The sequence below is a fragment of the Pongo abelii genome, chromosome 3 (genome assembly GCF_028885655.2).
Source record: "Pongo abelii isolate AG06213 chromosome 3, NHGRI_mPonAbe1-v2.0_pri, whole genome shotgun sequence".
NCBI lineage: Eukaryota > Metazoa > Chordata > Mammalia > Primates > Hominidae > Pongo > Pongo abelii.
The window spans coordinates 25,882,903-25,900,783 of NC_071988.2; the positions used below are offsets into that span (position 1 = coordinate 25,882,903).

The window sequence follows — 17,881 nt, forward strand, 5'->3', positions numbered from 1 at the left end:
AAAAAGTCTGCGTTAATTTTTATTGAGATAGCATTGGCTTAATAGATCAGCCTGGAAATAATTGATATCTTTAACAATGTTGAGTCCCCCAATCCATAAACATGGCATATCTCTCCATTTATTTAGATCTGCTTTAATTTTACTCAGTAATATTTTGTAGTTTTCAGTGTACAGTTCTTGCACATATTTTGTTAAAATTATCCCTAATTCTTTCACATTTTTTGATGCTATTGTATTTAAATAATGGTATTTTTATTTCAATTTCCAATCTTTTGTTATTAAGATGTAAAATACAATTGATATTTTATATTGACCTTGTATCCTGAGACCTTGCTAAGCTTACTACTTCTACTATCCTTTTTTGTAGCCTCCCTGGGATTTTCCGTATATACAGTATGTCAACCATAAATAAATAAAATTTTGTTTGTTTCTTTCAAATAGCTATGCTTTTTTTTCTTTTCTTATGCACTGACTAGAACTTGCAATTGAATACAGAAGTGTTGCAGCTCACCTAATTTTAAAGGAAATGTACTTATTTCTTGAATAAGTTTAACAAATATTTTTCAATATTTATAAACAGTAGTTTGGCCAATTTAACTATAAAACAGTAGGGGAGGATGGGCACGGTGGCTCACGCCCATAATCTCAGCACTTTGGGAGGCCGAGGTGGGCGGATCACTTAAGATCAGGAGTTCGAGACCAGTCTGGCCAACATGGTGAAACCCCGTCTCTACTAAAAGTACAAAAAAAAGAAAAATTAGTTGTGTATGGTGGCACATGCCTGTAATCCCAGCTACTCAGGAGGCTGAGGCAGGAGAATCACTTGAACCTGGGAGATGAAGGTTACAGTGAGCTGAGGTTGCGCCACTGCACTTTGGCCTGAATGACAGAGTGAGACTCTGTCTCAAAATAAATAAATAAATAAAAACAGTAGGGGAAAGTGAGACAGATTCAGAAGGAGGTGGGGAGCAATATTGACATACAGAGAAGATAGATTAAGTTTTATGTTGCTGATCATTCACATGGCTTCTTAAAATTATCCTTTTAACTTAAACAGTTGGCTTCAGGTATTATCAATGCGTTTGTCATATTAATTGGAAAATGGTTTTTAATTACTTATTCAACTATTCTTTATCCTTAAAACTTTTTTCTTAGATATGTGGTGTACCTATACTTACTCAACAAACATTGAATACTTACTCTGAGCAAGGTACTGTGCTGGACCTTCAATGTATACAGGTATTCGTGTGATTGCTTTTTCAGTATCAAATGTGGTAAGAGACAGTACCCCCTATGACAATAGAATCTTAGCACCTCTTTCTTAAAGTAATGGCGCCATCCTTCCTGTGATACGAAAAATAATGGTTCCTCAAAGATATTCATGTTCTAATTCCTGAAAACTGTATATGTTACCTTACCGGCAAAAGGGACTTGCTGATGTTATTAACAGTTTTGAGATGGGGAGATTATCCTGGATTATCAGGTGGACCCAATGTAATGACAAGTGTTCTTATAATTGAAAGTGAAACAGAGAAACAGGAGGGTATGAGTCACAGAGGGATTTGAAGGTGTCACACAGCTGGCTTTAAAAATGGAGGAGGGGGCCATGAGCCAGGAATACAGGCAGCTTCTAGAAGCTGGAAGGAAATGGAGTCTCCCATGACCCTCCAGAAGGAATGCATCCCTACTGACACCTTGATTGTAGGACTTTTGACCTCCAGAACTGTAAGATAATAATGTTGTATTGTTTTGAGCTCCTATGTGGGTCATAGTTTGTGACAGCAATAAGAGACAATCTGTCTCCTCGCAGCTAAATTAAGTTTACTGTATTAACTGTAACATATGAAAATAACAAATTCACATTGTTTTAATAACCCTTTTTATAAAATAGTTGATTCTGTCTTAGTTTCTCTTGTGTGATTTTGATAATGATCGAATGTAAACCAAAAATAAAATTCTAAGACCTCCCAACCATCTAAATGGACTTCCTCCTCAGCCAGGGCTCTTAAAATTTAACTTGAAAGACTGGTTCAGGCCATAAAGGGAAGTGGGGGTCGGACATGCCTCACTATACCTCTCCAGCATTAAAATCAACACAGACTTTAAGTCTGATGAGAAACATTTTACAGCCTGTTCTCCCTGAAGCCCACTAGCTAAAAGCTTCGTCTGCATGATAAAACTTTGGTCTCCACAACCCAAACATTCTATTGATCCCAGGTTTTTAGACAAACTCAGCCATCAACCAGGAAATGTTTAAATTTACCTATAGCCTTGAAGCGTCCCCGCCTTGAGTTGTCCCACCTTTCTGGACCAAACCAATGTCTTTCTTAAATGTACTTGATTGATGGCACATGCCTCCCTAAAATGTATAAAACCAAGCTGCATCCCAACAACCTTGGGCACATGTCATCAGGACTTCCTGAGGCTTTGTCACGGGCATACATCCTCAACCTTGACAAAATAAACTTTCTAAATTAACTGAGACCTGTCTCAGATTTTCTGGGTCTACACAAGTAAGATAAAATACATAAAAGTATCTTGAATACAAACTTCTGTTCTGGTGCTGACAGGGAAAAGACCACAGAAAGTTGGGCAAGTGTGATAGAGGAAGAGGGGTGTTAGGGGAAGTATATCACCAAGTCCTAATGTTTTCTTCTGTGTGGAAGGAGCTCGCTGGTGTAATTGACCTTGTGTCCTGAGACTTTGCTGAACTTACTACTTCTACTATCCTTTTTTGCAGCATCCCTAGGTGACGTACAGTATGTTATCTATAAATAGGCAATTTTGCTTCTTTCAAATATGTATGCCTGTTCTTTTTCATTTCTTATTTGCTGACTAGAAGTTGCAATCAAATATAGAAGTGTTACAGTTCACCTAATTTTAAATGAAATGTACTTCTTTTTTGAATAAGTTTAACAAGTATTTTAAAATATTTATCAATGTAATATTTTGGCTGATAGCTGGCCCTCACTCCCTCCTCCCCTGGAGAAGAATGAATTATATTATTGATGAGGTCGGGATATGACAGTGAGCATTTAAAGCCAACCTCCTTCTCTCATCTTTTTCACGGAATCCAGCTGCCCACAGTGAACGGTTCTGCACTGCTCCTCTATTCCCTGAGCTTTACAGAGTCCAGATCCCATGGTATGGAATTGGGGATGGGGGAGGAGATGGCTGTAGTTGTTCAGGAGCCTGTATCTAACTCAGTTTTTAAAAGCTGAGGAGCCCGTGACTAACTCAGTTTTTAAAAGTCCTTGCTGTAAAACTAAGTCATATTCCTTGGGATTAACTTTAGCAGTAAGAAAGATGATATATCATCTTCATCTGCTTTCATCAGCCTAGATTTTAATTTTCTCTCTCAAGTACTGCTGAACTCAGGCAGGAAGAAGAGTGCAGTTTATTGGATTCCAAATCTCATTCAACAGAACAAAGAAGTTGAGGTTTGCAAGGAAGAACCTATAATGATGGGTCATGGAATATAAACTAGAAAAGAAGAGAAATAAAAGGTAAGGAGGGTTTGGTGATGGATATGGATAAAGAGGGGTGAATGGATTAAAGGTTACACCAAAAAAATAAAAGCACTTCTGAGAGAAGGGTAATTTTGAAGGCACATAACGTGGAAGGTTAATATTGGTAGTCAGAATGTGATATTTGCATTTGAAATTTTGGAGATGGTGCCATTTTTGTTGATGTAAAAATGTAAGGCATATGGATAGCTGAAATAGGGTAGAAGAAAATATCATTGAAAATATGAGGAAGTCAAAAAACCAAGAGTCCATGATGTTAGATGAATCATGAGCATACATGTTGCAGCCACAAAGGACAATAGGAGTAGGGTAGGAATAAAGAAGAAAACTGAGTTGCAAGCTCACTTCCCTGAGAATGAGGAGGAAAGACCCAGAGACTACTAGTAGGCGACAGCAGCGTGGAGGCGGAAGAGTAGTAGAACCAGATGGCATGAGCCTCAAAGGAGCAGAGGGGGTTTGCAAGAAGGAAGGAGGAATAACACTCTAAAATTGGCATTGAGGAGTAAGGTTGGTGCTGAAGCACTTTCGGGGAGGAAAGAAAAAAAGTTTGAAAGGGTTTCAGAGAAACCATGTCCCCAAGATATAGCCTGCTTTTAGTTAAGTGAGACTGTGAATAGATCTCCAGAAAAGAGACTGAAAAACCCAGGATTTTAATGAACTCATATTGGGGGTTGGGAATTCCAAACAGGTAGGGGGAGATGGTTTATTAAGGAGGGGAATTTGGGGATGAGAGAAGTGGGGAGCAAATTAGGTCAGATTAAGGGAAGAAAGTTTTTAGGTAATTGATGCCTAGAGAGTAAGTTCTGATAAGGAGTAGAATAAACGGGGATGTGTAGATGAACCATCTCCTCAGAGGTGACTGAGCAATAAACTTTACTGCTGTGGTCTAGATCATTTGTCTCTGGGGAGGGGCACCTACTGCCTCAGGCAGCCTGATATGGTCTAATCAAAGTCAGCTGCTTCTTAGCAGGAGTTGTGCTAGTCTCTGCTCTATCACTACACTAGTTTGGTGACTCACCTATTTTTTCTCATCTGGTGAATTTGGTTCTCCTCTCTTCTGACTTCTGCCTATTTGTTGTTTCTACTTACTTCGGGCATGGGGAGGGATTATCTTCAGACAAAATAATTCCTCCTTTATAAATGGAATCACTGCAAAGTTTTTTTGAAATATAAAGCAACAAATTCTTTTCGATACACAACTTAATTTGCACCCATAACACATGCACGATACACTGCCAAGACTTGGGTGATGGACTGACCCATAGTGGGGAGGTGGGGAGAGTGTATGTTGAAAACAGAGATATGGAGAGAGGCATACTGTTTTTTATGTTGATGGATTTCCTCCCCTAGTGTAGGAGAAAAGTAGATGAATGAGTATTTCATGTGTGAGAGCCTAAAGAAAGAGGAAAGAACTGAATACATGTCTGGAAAGAAAGATTTGAGTCTGAGGATGGCAAATAGAACTTCACCCTGAGAGTGCTCCCCAACTCTGTCAGAGGTCTGAATAATGCCAGGCTGGTGGCCAAATACAGAAACGTTGTAATGGAGCACTGTATGAGGAACAGGAACTATACTCTCCTCAACAGAAGGCCAACCCAGTGTTTCAGCCCTAAGACAAGTTGAGTGGCCTCAGCCAGAGAATAGGAACAATACCTTGCTTGACCTTCTAGACTTCTCTTACCAATATAAATACGCAACCACTGTGTGAGGACACCTTCCAGATTCTCAGGTCTTTCTCCACTCCTAAGTAACCACCAGACACCTATGCCATGTGAGGGAGGTAGTTGAAAGAGGAGGGGAGAGTTTCTACACCCATGCTTTGTAGAGAACTATGCATATTAGTAACACCTGGACTGGAGACAGAAGGAATAGTCACTACTGTTGCAAACAAATATTTTCACAATATACCCATATTTTTTGTTTAGATTTTACCAGGCATGGACTTGAATCCCAGCTCCACTATTTACTAACTGTGTGACATTGGTAATATTACTTAACCTTTAAGCCTTGATTTCTTCATCTGTAAAATGTAAATCAGTACCAAATAGGTCTGGTTACTCTAAAGGTTAAATGAGATAATGCATATAGAATATTTAATACTAAACACTTTACGAAGAAGAAGGAATCTATTCTTATCATCAAGGGACATACAATTAATAGACACGTAGTAATGCATAAAATAGCAAGCTCAGAACAATAAGACGCATCAGAAATGCTCTGCCATTTTTAGGGTTTCATGAGCAATAAATCTGCGAGACCAGGCATGGAGGCTCACATCTGTAATCCTAACACTTTGAGAGGCTGAGGCAGGAGGGTTGCTTGAGCCCAGGAGTTCAAGGCTGTAATGAGTCATGATCATGCCACTGCACTGCAGCCTGGGTGACAGAGTGAGACTCTATCTCAGTCAATTGATTAATAAAAAATAAATAAATGAAATGTTTTGTGCTGCATTTTTCTCATGGAGATTTATACTACACATTAGTCCATTATATACTCTGAGAATTCCTGCAATAAACAACCTGAATAACTCTATTTATCCCACAGTTTCTCAGCATTGCATATACACAAACTATTAATATCTTACAGAGATAGTCTTCCTCAAAACACCATTTGAATAGATTTCCATTTCTGTCCGAGATGGACTGAGTGTTTGTGCCCCACTCCCGGAAGTCATATGTTGAAGGCCTAACCTCCAATGTGATGGTATAGAAAGCAGGGCCTTTGAGAGGTAATCAAGTCATCAAGGTAGAGCCACCATGATGGAACATAGCTCTCTCCCCTCTCACTCTTCTCACACACAAGGAAGAGGTTATGTGAGCGCACAACAAGATGGCGGCACTAGAAGGCAAGACTAGAGGTCTCAGCATAAATTTTACCTTGCCAGCACATTCATCTTGGACTTCCCAGCCTCCAGACTGTGAAAAATAAATTTCTGTAGTTTAAGCCACCCTGCTGCTAAATGTTGTTATAGCAGCTTGCACCGATTAAGACAATGGAGTAACCAGAATCAAATTTACCCATTTACCCTTCATCTGAAACAACTCAAAATCTAGACTATACAAAATAATAGTTCTCAAGATATGGGACATCAAGCACTAAGGACAGTGAGCCTTACAGTTGCCCTAACTTGCTGCTTGTGGAAAGTTTCCATGATGCAACATAAGAAGGAGGAACCTGGTTTTCTTGCTGAATTGAAGAGATGGGATTGGGAGTTCCAAGAGGCCAAGACAGGAGTTCACAAGACAGAGTGCCAGAGAGGGGAGAGATGCACAGAGAGGGAACTCTTAAGGATCTGCAAAAGATCCCCTCAACTTTTGAGCTGGGAGCTTTCCTCAGAACATGTACATGAGGAACCTATCCAAGGCTGAAAAAGAATTACTCAGAAGGATTAAAGGGAGTAATCTCTTGAGCTCACACAGGCCAGGAAGAGTGGCTATTCCTACCAGCATTCATGGGTAGAATACTCAAAAGGGTTTTGCCTCAGGAAGGAATATTAATCCTAAACTAGATGCTGTTCTGGTCCTACCTAGCAAAGCTTAAAAGCAAGGCTCAGGAGGATTAAATGACTGCCAAGTAACTTAACCCCATATCAGCACAGCTCAAGACTATAAGAATACAAATATATCCAGCATTCAAACAAAGTAAAATGTACAATACTTGGCATTTGATAAAAAATTACCAGACATGCAAAGAAGCAGGAAAATTAGACTCATGATAGGAACAAAATTAATAAATCAAAAGGGACTGTAAATGACACAGATGATAGAATGTATAAGCAAGAACATTACTTTTTATAACTTTGTCCTATTTGTTAAAGAAGCCAGAGGAAAATTGGCCATGTTAAGTAGAGACATGGAAGATATTAAAAAGCTTCTAGATTTAAAAAATAGTGTCTAAGATGAAAAGGAACTGCTTATTTTAACAGCAGATTAGACAATTTAGAAGAAAAGATTAGTGAATCATGAAAATATTGCAATAGAAACTATCCAAAATGAAATACAGAGAGATTAAAAACTAAAAATAAAATAATAAAAAGATAGTCAATTAGCTGTATGTCACCTTTAAACAACCTAATATACTTGTAATTGAAATCTCCAAAGGAAGCAGGGGAGGATATCTCAAAAAGTATGGCAAAAATGTTCTAAATTTGATGAAAATTAAAACTCTCATGTCCAAGAAGATCAACAAGCCCCAAGCAGAAGAAACATGAAGAAAGTTACAAGAAGACACATGATAATAAATTTAGCTAAAACTAGTTATGAAGAGAAAATCTTAAAAGCAGCCCAAGAAGTCCTGTCCTGGAGAGAGGAACAGGATTAAGGATGACAACATATTACAAGCTAGAAGACAGTAGACCGATGTCTTTAAAGCACTGGAAGAAAAATGTTGTCAATCTAGAATTCTTTATCCAGTGAAAACATCTTTCAAAAATGAATATGAAATAAAGATTTTTTCTCACACCTACAATAGCTGAAAGAAATCTTTGCTAGCAGACATGCCTCAAAAGAAATGGTAAATGAAGTCCTTCAAGCAGAAGAAAAATGGCTCTAAAAGGAAATGTGTATTTACATAAAAGAATGAAGAGCACTAGAAATAATAACCATGTGGGTAAATAGAAAGGCTTTTTTCTTATTATTTAAATCTATTTTAAAAATAAACAATGTAAAGCAAAAATAATAAATCATGAGATTTATATAGAAGTACAAGTAAAACGTATGACAATAGCACAACAGCAAGTAGAATTAGAAAATGTAAATATATAGTTTAAGGTTCTTTTTTTTTTTTTTTTTTTGAGACAGGGGCTTGCTGTCACACCCAGCCAGGAGTGTAGTGGTGTGAACTCAGCTCACTGGAGCTTCAACCTCCTGAACTCAAGCAATCTGCCCACCTCAGCCTCCCAGGGAGTAGCTGGGACTACAGGTGTCCGCCACCATACCTGGCTAATTTTTGTATTTTTTTTGCAGAGACTTGTTTCACCATGTTGCCCAGGCTGGTCTCGAACTTCTGAGCTTAAGCGATCCACCCTCCTCAGCCTCCAGAAGTGCTGGGATTACAGGCATGAGACACCAAGTCCAGCCATAAGGTTCTTATTCTATATATGCATGGTATGATATCACCTGAAGGTAGACTGTGAGAAGTTAAATACGTATATTTTTTGAATCTTCAAACAACCACTAAAATAAAAGAACAAAGAGTTACAACTAATAAAGGAGATAGAATGGAATCATAAAAATATGTTTTCAAAAGATGGTGTAAAAGGATAAAAAGGAAACAAAAAACAGATGGAGAAAAATAGAAAAAAACAACAACATGGTAGATTAAAACTCAACCATATCAATAATCACATTAAATAAAAAATCTAAATACAAAAATTTCAATTAGAAGGCAGAGATTGTCAGATTGGATTAAAAAAGATGAGACCTACCTATATACTCCCTTCCAGAAACCCATTTTAATATAAAGGCACAATTAGGTTAAAAGTAAAAGGGTGAGAAAAGATCATGCTACCACTAATCAAAAGTAAACTAGAGAGATTTCAAAGCAGCAAGCGTTATCATGTTAAAGGTGAATTCATCAAGAAGGCATAGTGCTAAACATTTATGCACATAACAGAGTTCCTAAATATATGGAGCAAAACTGATAGAAGTGCAAGGAAAAACAGACAAAGCTATAATTAATCAGATTTCAACAACCTGTTTAAATTATTAGTAGAATGAGTAAGTAGAAAAATCTATAGTTCTTATTTCTTCTAGATTTTTCTACCTATTCCACCAATAATTGATAAAGGGGTGTTGAAATCTGACTAATTTTCGATAACAGAAGAACAACATTATTAACCAACTACGTCTAACTGCATTTATAGAACACCCCACCCAACAACAGCAAACTATACATTAATCTCAAGTGCAGACAGAACTTCTGTGAGTATAAAATATATTTTGGGCCAAAAAACAGGTCTCAACAATTTTACAAGGATTCAAGCCATATAAAGTATGTGCTCTGATTACAATGAGTAATATTAGAAATTGATAACAAAAATATCTGGAAAAATCTTGAACTATTGAGGATACTAATGATTGCTAAATAACACATAGATCAAGGAATAAATCAAAAGGGAAGCTCGAAAGTATTTTGAACTGAATGAAAATGGAAATAAAACATCAAAATTTTTGAAATTCAGTCAAAGCAGTATTTACTAGGAAATTTGTACTATAAATACCTATATTATTATAGAAAAGGGGAAAGATCTCACATCAATGATCTTGGTTTCTATTAAAAAACTAAAAGACATACAAATGGTCAACAGACATATGAAAAGACACTCAACATCACTAATCATCAGGGAAATGCAGATTAAAACCACAACGAGATGTCACCTTCTACTTGTCAAGGTGTCTATTATCAAAAAAAAAAAAAGATTAGTGTTCGCAACGATGTTGAGAAATTGGAACCCTTGTACACTGTTGGTGGGAATGTAAAATAGTGCAGCTGCTTGGAAAACAGTGTGGAGGTTCCTCAAAAAGTTAAAATAGAACTACCATACAATCCAGCAATCTCACTTCTGGATATTTATCCAAAAGAATTGAAATCAGGATCTCAAGGAGATTTGAACACATGTTCACTGCAACATTATTCCTAGTAGTCAAGATATGGAAACAACCTAAATGAGTGAATAGATAAAGAAAGGTGGTATATACATACAATGGAATATTATTCAGCCTTAAAAAAGAAGAAAATCCTGCCATCTATGACATGAGTAAACCTTGATGACGTTATACTATGTGAAATAAGCCAGTCACGGAAAGACAAATACTGCATGATTCCACTTATATAAGGTATCTAAATAGTCAAATTCAGAAGTAGAGTGGCGGTTGCCAGGGGATGGGGGAGGGTGAAATGAAGAATTGTTTTTCAATAGTATAAAGCTTCAGTTATGCAAGATAAATAAGTTCAAGAGATCTGTTTCACAACATTGTGCTATAGTCAACAATACTGTATTATACACTTAAAATTTTGTTCAAAGGGTATGTCTCATGTTAAGTGTTCTTATCACATTTTTCAAACTAGAAAAAAGTGAGAAAATTAAACCCCAAAATAAGTAGAATAAGGAAATAATAAAGATCAGAACAGACATCAATGAAATGGAAAACAAAAACAATAGTGTCATTGCAACAAAAATTTGGTTCTTCAATGCAGTCAGTATAATTAGTAAACCTCTATCCAGACTGATTAGGAAAAAAAAGAGAAAAGATAAATATTACCAATATCAGAAATGAGAGAGATAATATAACTACAGAAAATACTATGGACAACTTCATGCCTGTGAATTTGACATAAGGTAGTTTTAGTCCTCCAACTTTTTTTTTTTTTTTTTTTTTTTGAGTAATTATGGCTATTGTGGATTCTCTGCATCTCTTTATTAAGGAGTCTGGTTCCTGGCCAAAGTCTACATGTGATTTCTCAGGTCCTACTATAGGCAATTACAAAGGCTTTACCTCGCAGGTCTCAAGGGAGGAAGCTGACTACCCCCACATCAGACTTGGTGCACAGCCAGAGCATTGTAGTCCTTGAAGGATCTTGCAGTCACAGACTCAGGCCCATCTGGCTGACCATGCTCTTACACATGCCTGCATTCCTCACCTAAGTACCTCCATTTGGAGCCCTCTTTATTTTTTCTGGGTGGGGGGGAGTCATCTTTTTTTTCCTTCAACTTTTAAGTTCAGGGGTACATGTGCAGGATGTGATGTTTGTTACATAGGTAAACGTCTGCCATGGTGGTTTGCTGCACAGATCATCCCATCACCTAGGTTTTAAGCCCAGCATTCATTAGCTGTTCTTCCTGATGCTCTCCCTCCCTCATCCCCCACCCCCAACAGACCCCAGTGTGTGTTGCTCCCTGCTGTGTGTCCATGTGTTTTCATTGTTCAACTCCCACTTATTAGAACATGCGGTGTTTGGTTTTTTGTTCCTTCTTTAGTTTGCTGAGAATAATGGCTTCCAACTCCATTCATGTCCCTTCAAAGGACATGATCTCATTCCTTTTTATGGCTGCATAGTTTCCATGGTGTATATGTGCCACATTTTCTTTATCCAGTCTATCATTGATGGACATTTAGTTTCATTCAATGTCTTTGCTATTGTAAATAGTGCTGCAATGAACATATGCATGAATGTATCTTTATTATAGAAAGATATATATTCTTTTGGGTATATACCCAGTAATGGGATTGCTAGGTCAAATGGTAGCTCTGTCTCTGGGTCTTTGAGGAATCACCACACTGTCTTCCACAATGGTTGAACTAATTTACACTGCCATCAACAGTGTAAAAGCATTCCTATTTCTCCACAACCTCACCAGCATCAGTTGCTTTTGACGTTTTAATAGTCACCATTCTGACTGGCATGAGATGGTATCTCATTGTGGTTTTGATTTGCATTTCTCTAATGATCAGTAATGTTGAGCTTTATTTCATATGTTTGTTTGCCACATGTATGTCTTCTTTTGAGGAGTATCTGTTCATGTCCTTTGCCCACTTTTTAATGGGTTTGTTTGTTTGTTTTCTTGTAAATTTGTTATGTTCCTTGTAGATTCTGGATATTAGACCTTTGTCAGGTGGATAGATTGCAAAAATTTTCTCCCAATCTGTAGGATGTCTGTTCACTTTAATAATAGTTTATTTTGTGTGCAGAAGGCTTTTAGTTTAATTAGATCATATTTGTCAATTGTTGCTTTTGTTGCAATTGCTTTTGACATGTTTGTCATGAAATCTTTGCCCTTGCCTATGTCCTGAATGGTATTGCCTAGATTTTCTTCTAGGGTTTTTATAGTTTTGGGTTTTACATTTAGGTCTTTAATCCATCTTGAGTTAATTTTTATATAAGGTATAAGGAAGGAGTCCAGTTTCAATTTTCTGCATATGGCTAGCCAGTTTTCGCAGCACCATTTATTAAATAGGGAATCTTTTCCCCATTCCTCGTTTTTGTCAGGATTGTCAAAGATCAGATGGTTTGTAGGTGTGTGGTCTTATTTCTGAGTTCTCTATTCTGTTCCATTGGTCTATGTGTCTGTTCTTGTACCAGTACTATGCAGTTTTGGTTACTGTAGTCTTGTAGCATAGTTTGAAGTTGGGTAGCGTGTTGCCTGGAGGCCTCTTTATTAGAAGCCTTGCACAGGGGCTTTCTGCAGAGGCCTTCCTCAGGTGCCTCTGCTAAGATCTCCTTATCTAGGTAGAAATAGGGGACACTTGATGCTTTTCTCCACACTAACCCAATACTCAGTACTTTTTTTCTCCTACCCCTTCCCTTCTCTCACCTCCTGGTCCCCAGGTCCATAATACATCAGGAGCCTTTTGGGAGGCAGGGCTCCTTTGGGATTGAGACCATTCCCCACAACTGCACTGATCCGCCTGATCCTCAACCAGAGCTGTTTTACAGGGAAAATAAATGAAAGGGAGGTGGCACACTGCTTATACCATCATAGTACAGCAAGTGACTAAAGGCTTGACTCTTATTTTTATTTTAGTTTTTCGCCTCAATCAGCTATTCTGATTCCTGGCAGATCAGCACTCTCTTAGTTCAGCTTTTGACACATGATTATAGAAGCAGTTTGTCAATCTCCACAATAAAGTCTAATCCGTTTAATAATACTGAATCTTCCAATCCGTGAACATGGTATATCTCTCTATTTAGATCTTTTTCCATTTCACTTAGCAATGTCATCATGGTATATCTCTGCATTTGTTGTCAGTGTACTGGTCTTGAACATTTCTTGTCAGAATTTTCCCTGGGTTTCATATTTTTGATGCTATTATAAGTACTGTTGTTTAATTTCAATTTTGGATTGTTATACTATATAGAAATACAATTGATTTTTGTATATTGGTCTTATAACCAGAAACCTTGATAAGCTTACTTATTAGTTCTAGTAGCTTTTTTTATAGATTATCTAATATTTTCTACATAAATGATAATATTGTCTGTTGATAAAGGCAGTTTTACTGCTTCCTTTCCCATATCAATACCTTTTATTTTTTTCTTGTCTTTTTGCATTGCTAAAAGTTCCAAGAAAACATTGAGTAGACATTGTAAGAGTGACATCCCTCACAAATTCTTAATCTAAGAAGGAAAGCACTTATTCTTTCTCCACTACATATGAGCAGCAGGCTTCAACCTTTTGTAAGGTTAAGGAATTTCCTTTCTATTCCAAGTTTGCTGAGAGTTTTTTTATTAGGAACTAAGGTTGAATTTTGTAAAAATGACTTTTCTGTATCCATTGAGAATAACCATATAAGTTTTCTCTTTTAGTATGTTAGTATTGTGAACTGGTAAATTGCATTTTAATAATTTAGGGCAGTACTGCTATGATTTGAAAGCTTGTACCCTCCAAAACTCATGTTGAAATTTAATTGCCAGGCCAGGTGCAGTGGCTTACACCTGTAATCCCAGCACTTTGGAAGGCTAAGGCTGGAGATACACTTGAGCCCAGGAGTTTGAGACCAGCCTGGGCAACATAGTGAGACCCTGTCTCTACAAAACATTTTTAAAAATTAACCAGATATAGTGGCACACGCCTATGGTCCTAGCTACTCAGGAAGCTAAAGTGGGAAGATCACTTAAGTCCAGGAAGTGGAGACTGCAGTGAGCTGTGATTGTGTTACCACACTCCAGCCTGGGCAACAGAGCGAGACTCTGTCTCAAAAGAACGAAATAAAGAAATGTAATTGCCAATATAATGGTATGGGAGGTGGGGGCTTTAAGAGATGATTAGGCTATGAGGGCTCCAGCTTCATGTGTGCCTTACTAAAAGGGCTTTCAGGGTGGCTACTCTTTGCCCTTCCACCATCAGATGACACAGCCAAAAGGCCCTCTCCAAATGGCAACACCTTGATATTGGATTTCCCAGCCTCCAGAACTATAACTTTCTGTTCTTTATAAATTACCCAGTCTCAGGTATCCTGTTATAGCAGAACAACATGGACTAAGACAAATACATACAGGAAAGCCAGGATTTGCTTGATCCTGACAAATAAAGGGAAAGCCCTTTATTTGTCAGTTTTCAAGGCAATGAGTTGGTATCTTATTATTCTTCAGAGGTGGTCAGTTTTTTTTTAATATCATTGTGAACTTATGTAGTTAAACATGATATGTTATGGGTTTCATTCCCATGCAGTTTTTATCCTTATTGAGATTCAAGGTTTCCCATCTTTAGTCAGTGACAGCCATTTCAAGGAGTAAAGTTTTTTTTGTCATGACTCTAGTCATCATTGAAAGCTTACTTGCCATCAGGTATGACAAGATGTTCCAAGTTTATCTTATACACTTTCTACCCAAAACCTGAAATTAGTCAATTCTCGAAGAAGTCATGGTATCTTTTAGTAGTAAACAATATTTTAAGGCCACAATCTGATCGTTAGGGCTAATCATTGCTAGTAGGTTGGTCATTGTTATTAGGCCTTTTCAGGTGCTCAGAGGTAATTTCAAATTCAAATACAGACTTTGTATTTTTACTTAAGCTTTCATATATATATATAATTTTTTTCTGCATACTAATAATAGTTTTCAAGAATACAAGAGGTGATGGGATAAAATATCTATAATCATTCATTTGCTTTATCCAACAATTCACGTATAATAGTCTTAAGATAACAAAACTCACCCCAACAGAAGAGTTTGTAAATGTCTGTATTACATGTTTTTCCCATTTTTGCACTATGTCTACATTGTCAGAGCATATAGCCAGAGCAGACTATATCCTAGTCCATTTAACCCCTTAGTCTTAGTTCTACAAGTAATTATATTGAATACCCACCATCAGTACTTATGTCAATGTCATCCTAGTCATTTTGGTTGTCTGAAGCTTGTTTTCTATTTAGATACCTCAAGAAGGGCTCATGGGAGAAAATAATCTCTTAAGTTTATATGTTGATAACAGCTTGTATGTACTCTTTTTCTTGAAAGTAAGTTTAGTTACATGTAAAATGCTTGGCTCACATTTTCTTTCCTTGTGTATCTTAAATATGTTATTCTATTTTTCTCTGGCTTAAAATTAGATGGTCATCTAATTTTCTTTCCCTTATAAATCACTTGCAGTTTTTGCCTAGATTTTGTAAGGATTTTTTTTCCTTTTCTTTAAGCCAAGTAATAACTAAAATATATCTTTCTGTTTGTTGTTTTGTGTTCATATTTTGAAGTTCATTGTGTGCTCTTTCAATATGTAATTTCAATTTTTTTTATTTCAAGAACGTTTTGTTGAATTATAGCTTGTAGAGCTATGGTTGTAGAATTTATTTTATTTCCTTGTTTTGGTGTTATTCTACAGGAAACGCTGGCACAGGCCACTTTATATCTTTACATAGCTCTATTAGGCATCTCTCTCTCTCTCTTTTTTTTTTTTTTTTTTTTTTTACGGAGTTTCACTCTTTTTGCCCAGGCTGGAGTGCAATGGTGCAATCTTGGCTCACTGCAGCCTCTGCCTCATGGGTTCAAGCAATTCTCCTGTCTCAGCCTCCTGAGTAGCTGGGGTTACAGGCGCCCACCACCATGCCCAACTAATTTTTGTATTTTTAGTAGAGACGGGGTTTCATCGTATTGGTCAGGTTGGTCTCGAACTCCTGACCTGAGGTGATCTGCCCACTTTGGCCTCCCAAAGTGCTGGAGTTACAGGTGTGAGCCTCCGCGCTCTGCCTGTTTGTTTGGTTTTGGTTTTGTTTGTTTGTTTGTTTGTTTAGACAGAGTCTCTCTCTGTCCCTCAGGCTGGAGTGCAGTGGCGCAATCTTGGCTCACTGTAACCTCCGCCTCCTGGATTCAAGCGATTCTTATGCCTCAGCCTCCAGAGTAGCTGGAATTGCTGGGATTACAGGCGTGTACCACCACAACTGGCTAATTTTTGTACTTTTTAATAGAGACAGGGTTTTGCAATGTTGGCCAGTCTGGTCTCTAACTCCTGGCCTCAAGTGATCTACCAGGCTCGGCCTCCCAAAGTGCTGGGATTACAGGTCTGAACCACTGCTCTTGGCCTCTTACCCCCATTTTTAAATTGAGGACACTGATAATCAGAAAGATTTTTTGTCCGGACTTGGTGGCTCATGCCTGTAATCCCAGAACTCTTGAAGGCCAAGGTGCAGGATCGCTGGAGCCCAGGAGTTCAAGACTAGCCTGGGAAACATAATGAGACTCTGTCTCTACAAAAAATTAACAGGGCGTGGTGGTACATGCCAGTGGTCCAAGCTACTGAGGAGGCTGAGATGGGGGGATTGCTTGAACCCATGAGGCTGAGGATGCAGTTGTGTCTCAACCTGGGCAACAGAGCAGGGCCGTGTAAGAAAAAAAGAAGGGGAGGGGAGGAGGGGAGGGAGAGATGGTGGGGTGTGGAGGGAGAGAGAGAGGGAAGGAAAGGAAAGAGGCTGGACGCAGTGGCTCACGCCTGTAATCCCAGCACTTTGGGAGGCCGAGGCGGGTGGATCACAAGGTCAGGAGTTCAAGACCATCCTGGCTAACACAGTGAAACCCCGTCTCTACTAAAAAATAGAAAAAATTAGCCGGGCATGGTGGCGGGCACCTGTAGTCCCAGCTACTTGGGAGGCTGAGGCAGGAGAATGGCGTGAACCTGGGAGGCAGAACTTGCAGTGAGCCAAGATCGTGCCACTGCACTCCAGCCTGGGCAACAGAGTGAGACTCCATCTCAAAAAAAAGAAAGAAAGGAAAGAGAAGGGGAGGGAAGGGGGAAGGGAAGAAGGAAAGGAAAAAGGAAAGGAAAGATTATGTAATTTGTTCAAGATTCCACAGGTGGTAGGGGAAGAACCAGAACCGAGGTCTGCTCAACCATGAATCTTTAGGTCTTTTTTCCATATTACCCTGCCGCCTGGGTCCTTTCTGAGTTTATTTCACTGCCTTTCCTTCAGATGGTCACTCTCATATGCCTTACAGTCTTGCTTCTCAAAATCTAGCCTTTGGACCGGCATCATTGGCATTACCAGAAACCCCATTAGAACTGAAGAATCTCAGTTGCTCCAGTCCTACTGAATGAGATTCTGAATTTTTATAAGATCTCCAGGTTATTTCAATCTCCATTACAATTTAAGAAACACTGGTCTAGAGAAAAATCTAAAGGTATTTTAGGCTATAATTCTCAAATTTTATGGCATACTGATATCCCTTGGAATAATTTTTAATTCCTGATACCCAAGCCACAACCCCTGTCAATTAAATCAAATCTGAATATCTGGGGATGGAGCATAGCGTATGTTAAATCTCCCAAAGTGATCCAAAGTATAGCCATGTTTGGGAGCTAGGTCTTAAAACAGTACGGTTAGTCTTTCATGTTCCTAAGAATACTGGGAGCTTCTCATCTTCAC

At 38.2% G+C, this 17,881-nt stretch overlaps 1 protein-coding gene across 10 annotated transcripts in view; it reads left to right on the forward strand.

Annotated features, from left to right (window-relative positions):
- Window positions 1–17,881, forward strand: part of TBC1D19 (TBC1 domain family member 19) — a 211,270-nt gene that overhangs the window by 189,667 nt on the left and 3,722 nt on the right. For 7 of the 10 annotated variants that reach the window (XR_008524383.2, XM_063723344.1, XM_063723346.1 and 4 more), the window contains 3 exons: window positions 1,156–1,239; window positions 3,078–3,144; window positions 3,364–3,506. Coding sequence is in view for 9 of the 10 variants with exons in the window: in XM_063723344.1 (XP_063579414.1) it covers window positions 1,156–1,239; window positions 3,078–3,144; window positions 3,364–3,482 (270 nt within the window). In the remaining variant the exon portion in view is untranslated. Of the gene's footprint in view, window positions 1–1,155; window positions 9,963–17,881 lie in introns of those variants that run through there. The other 3 variants (XM_054553797.2, XM_063723345.1, XM_054553801.2) reach the window with 3 other exon arrangements.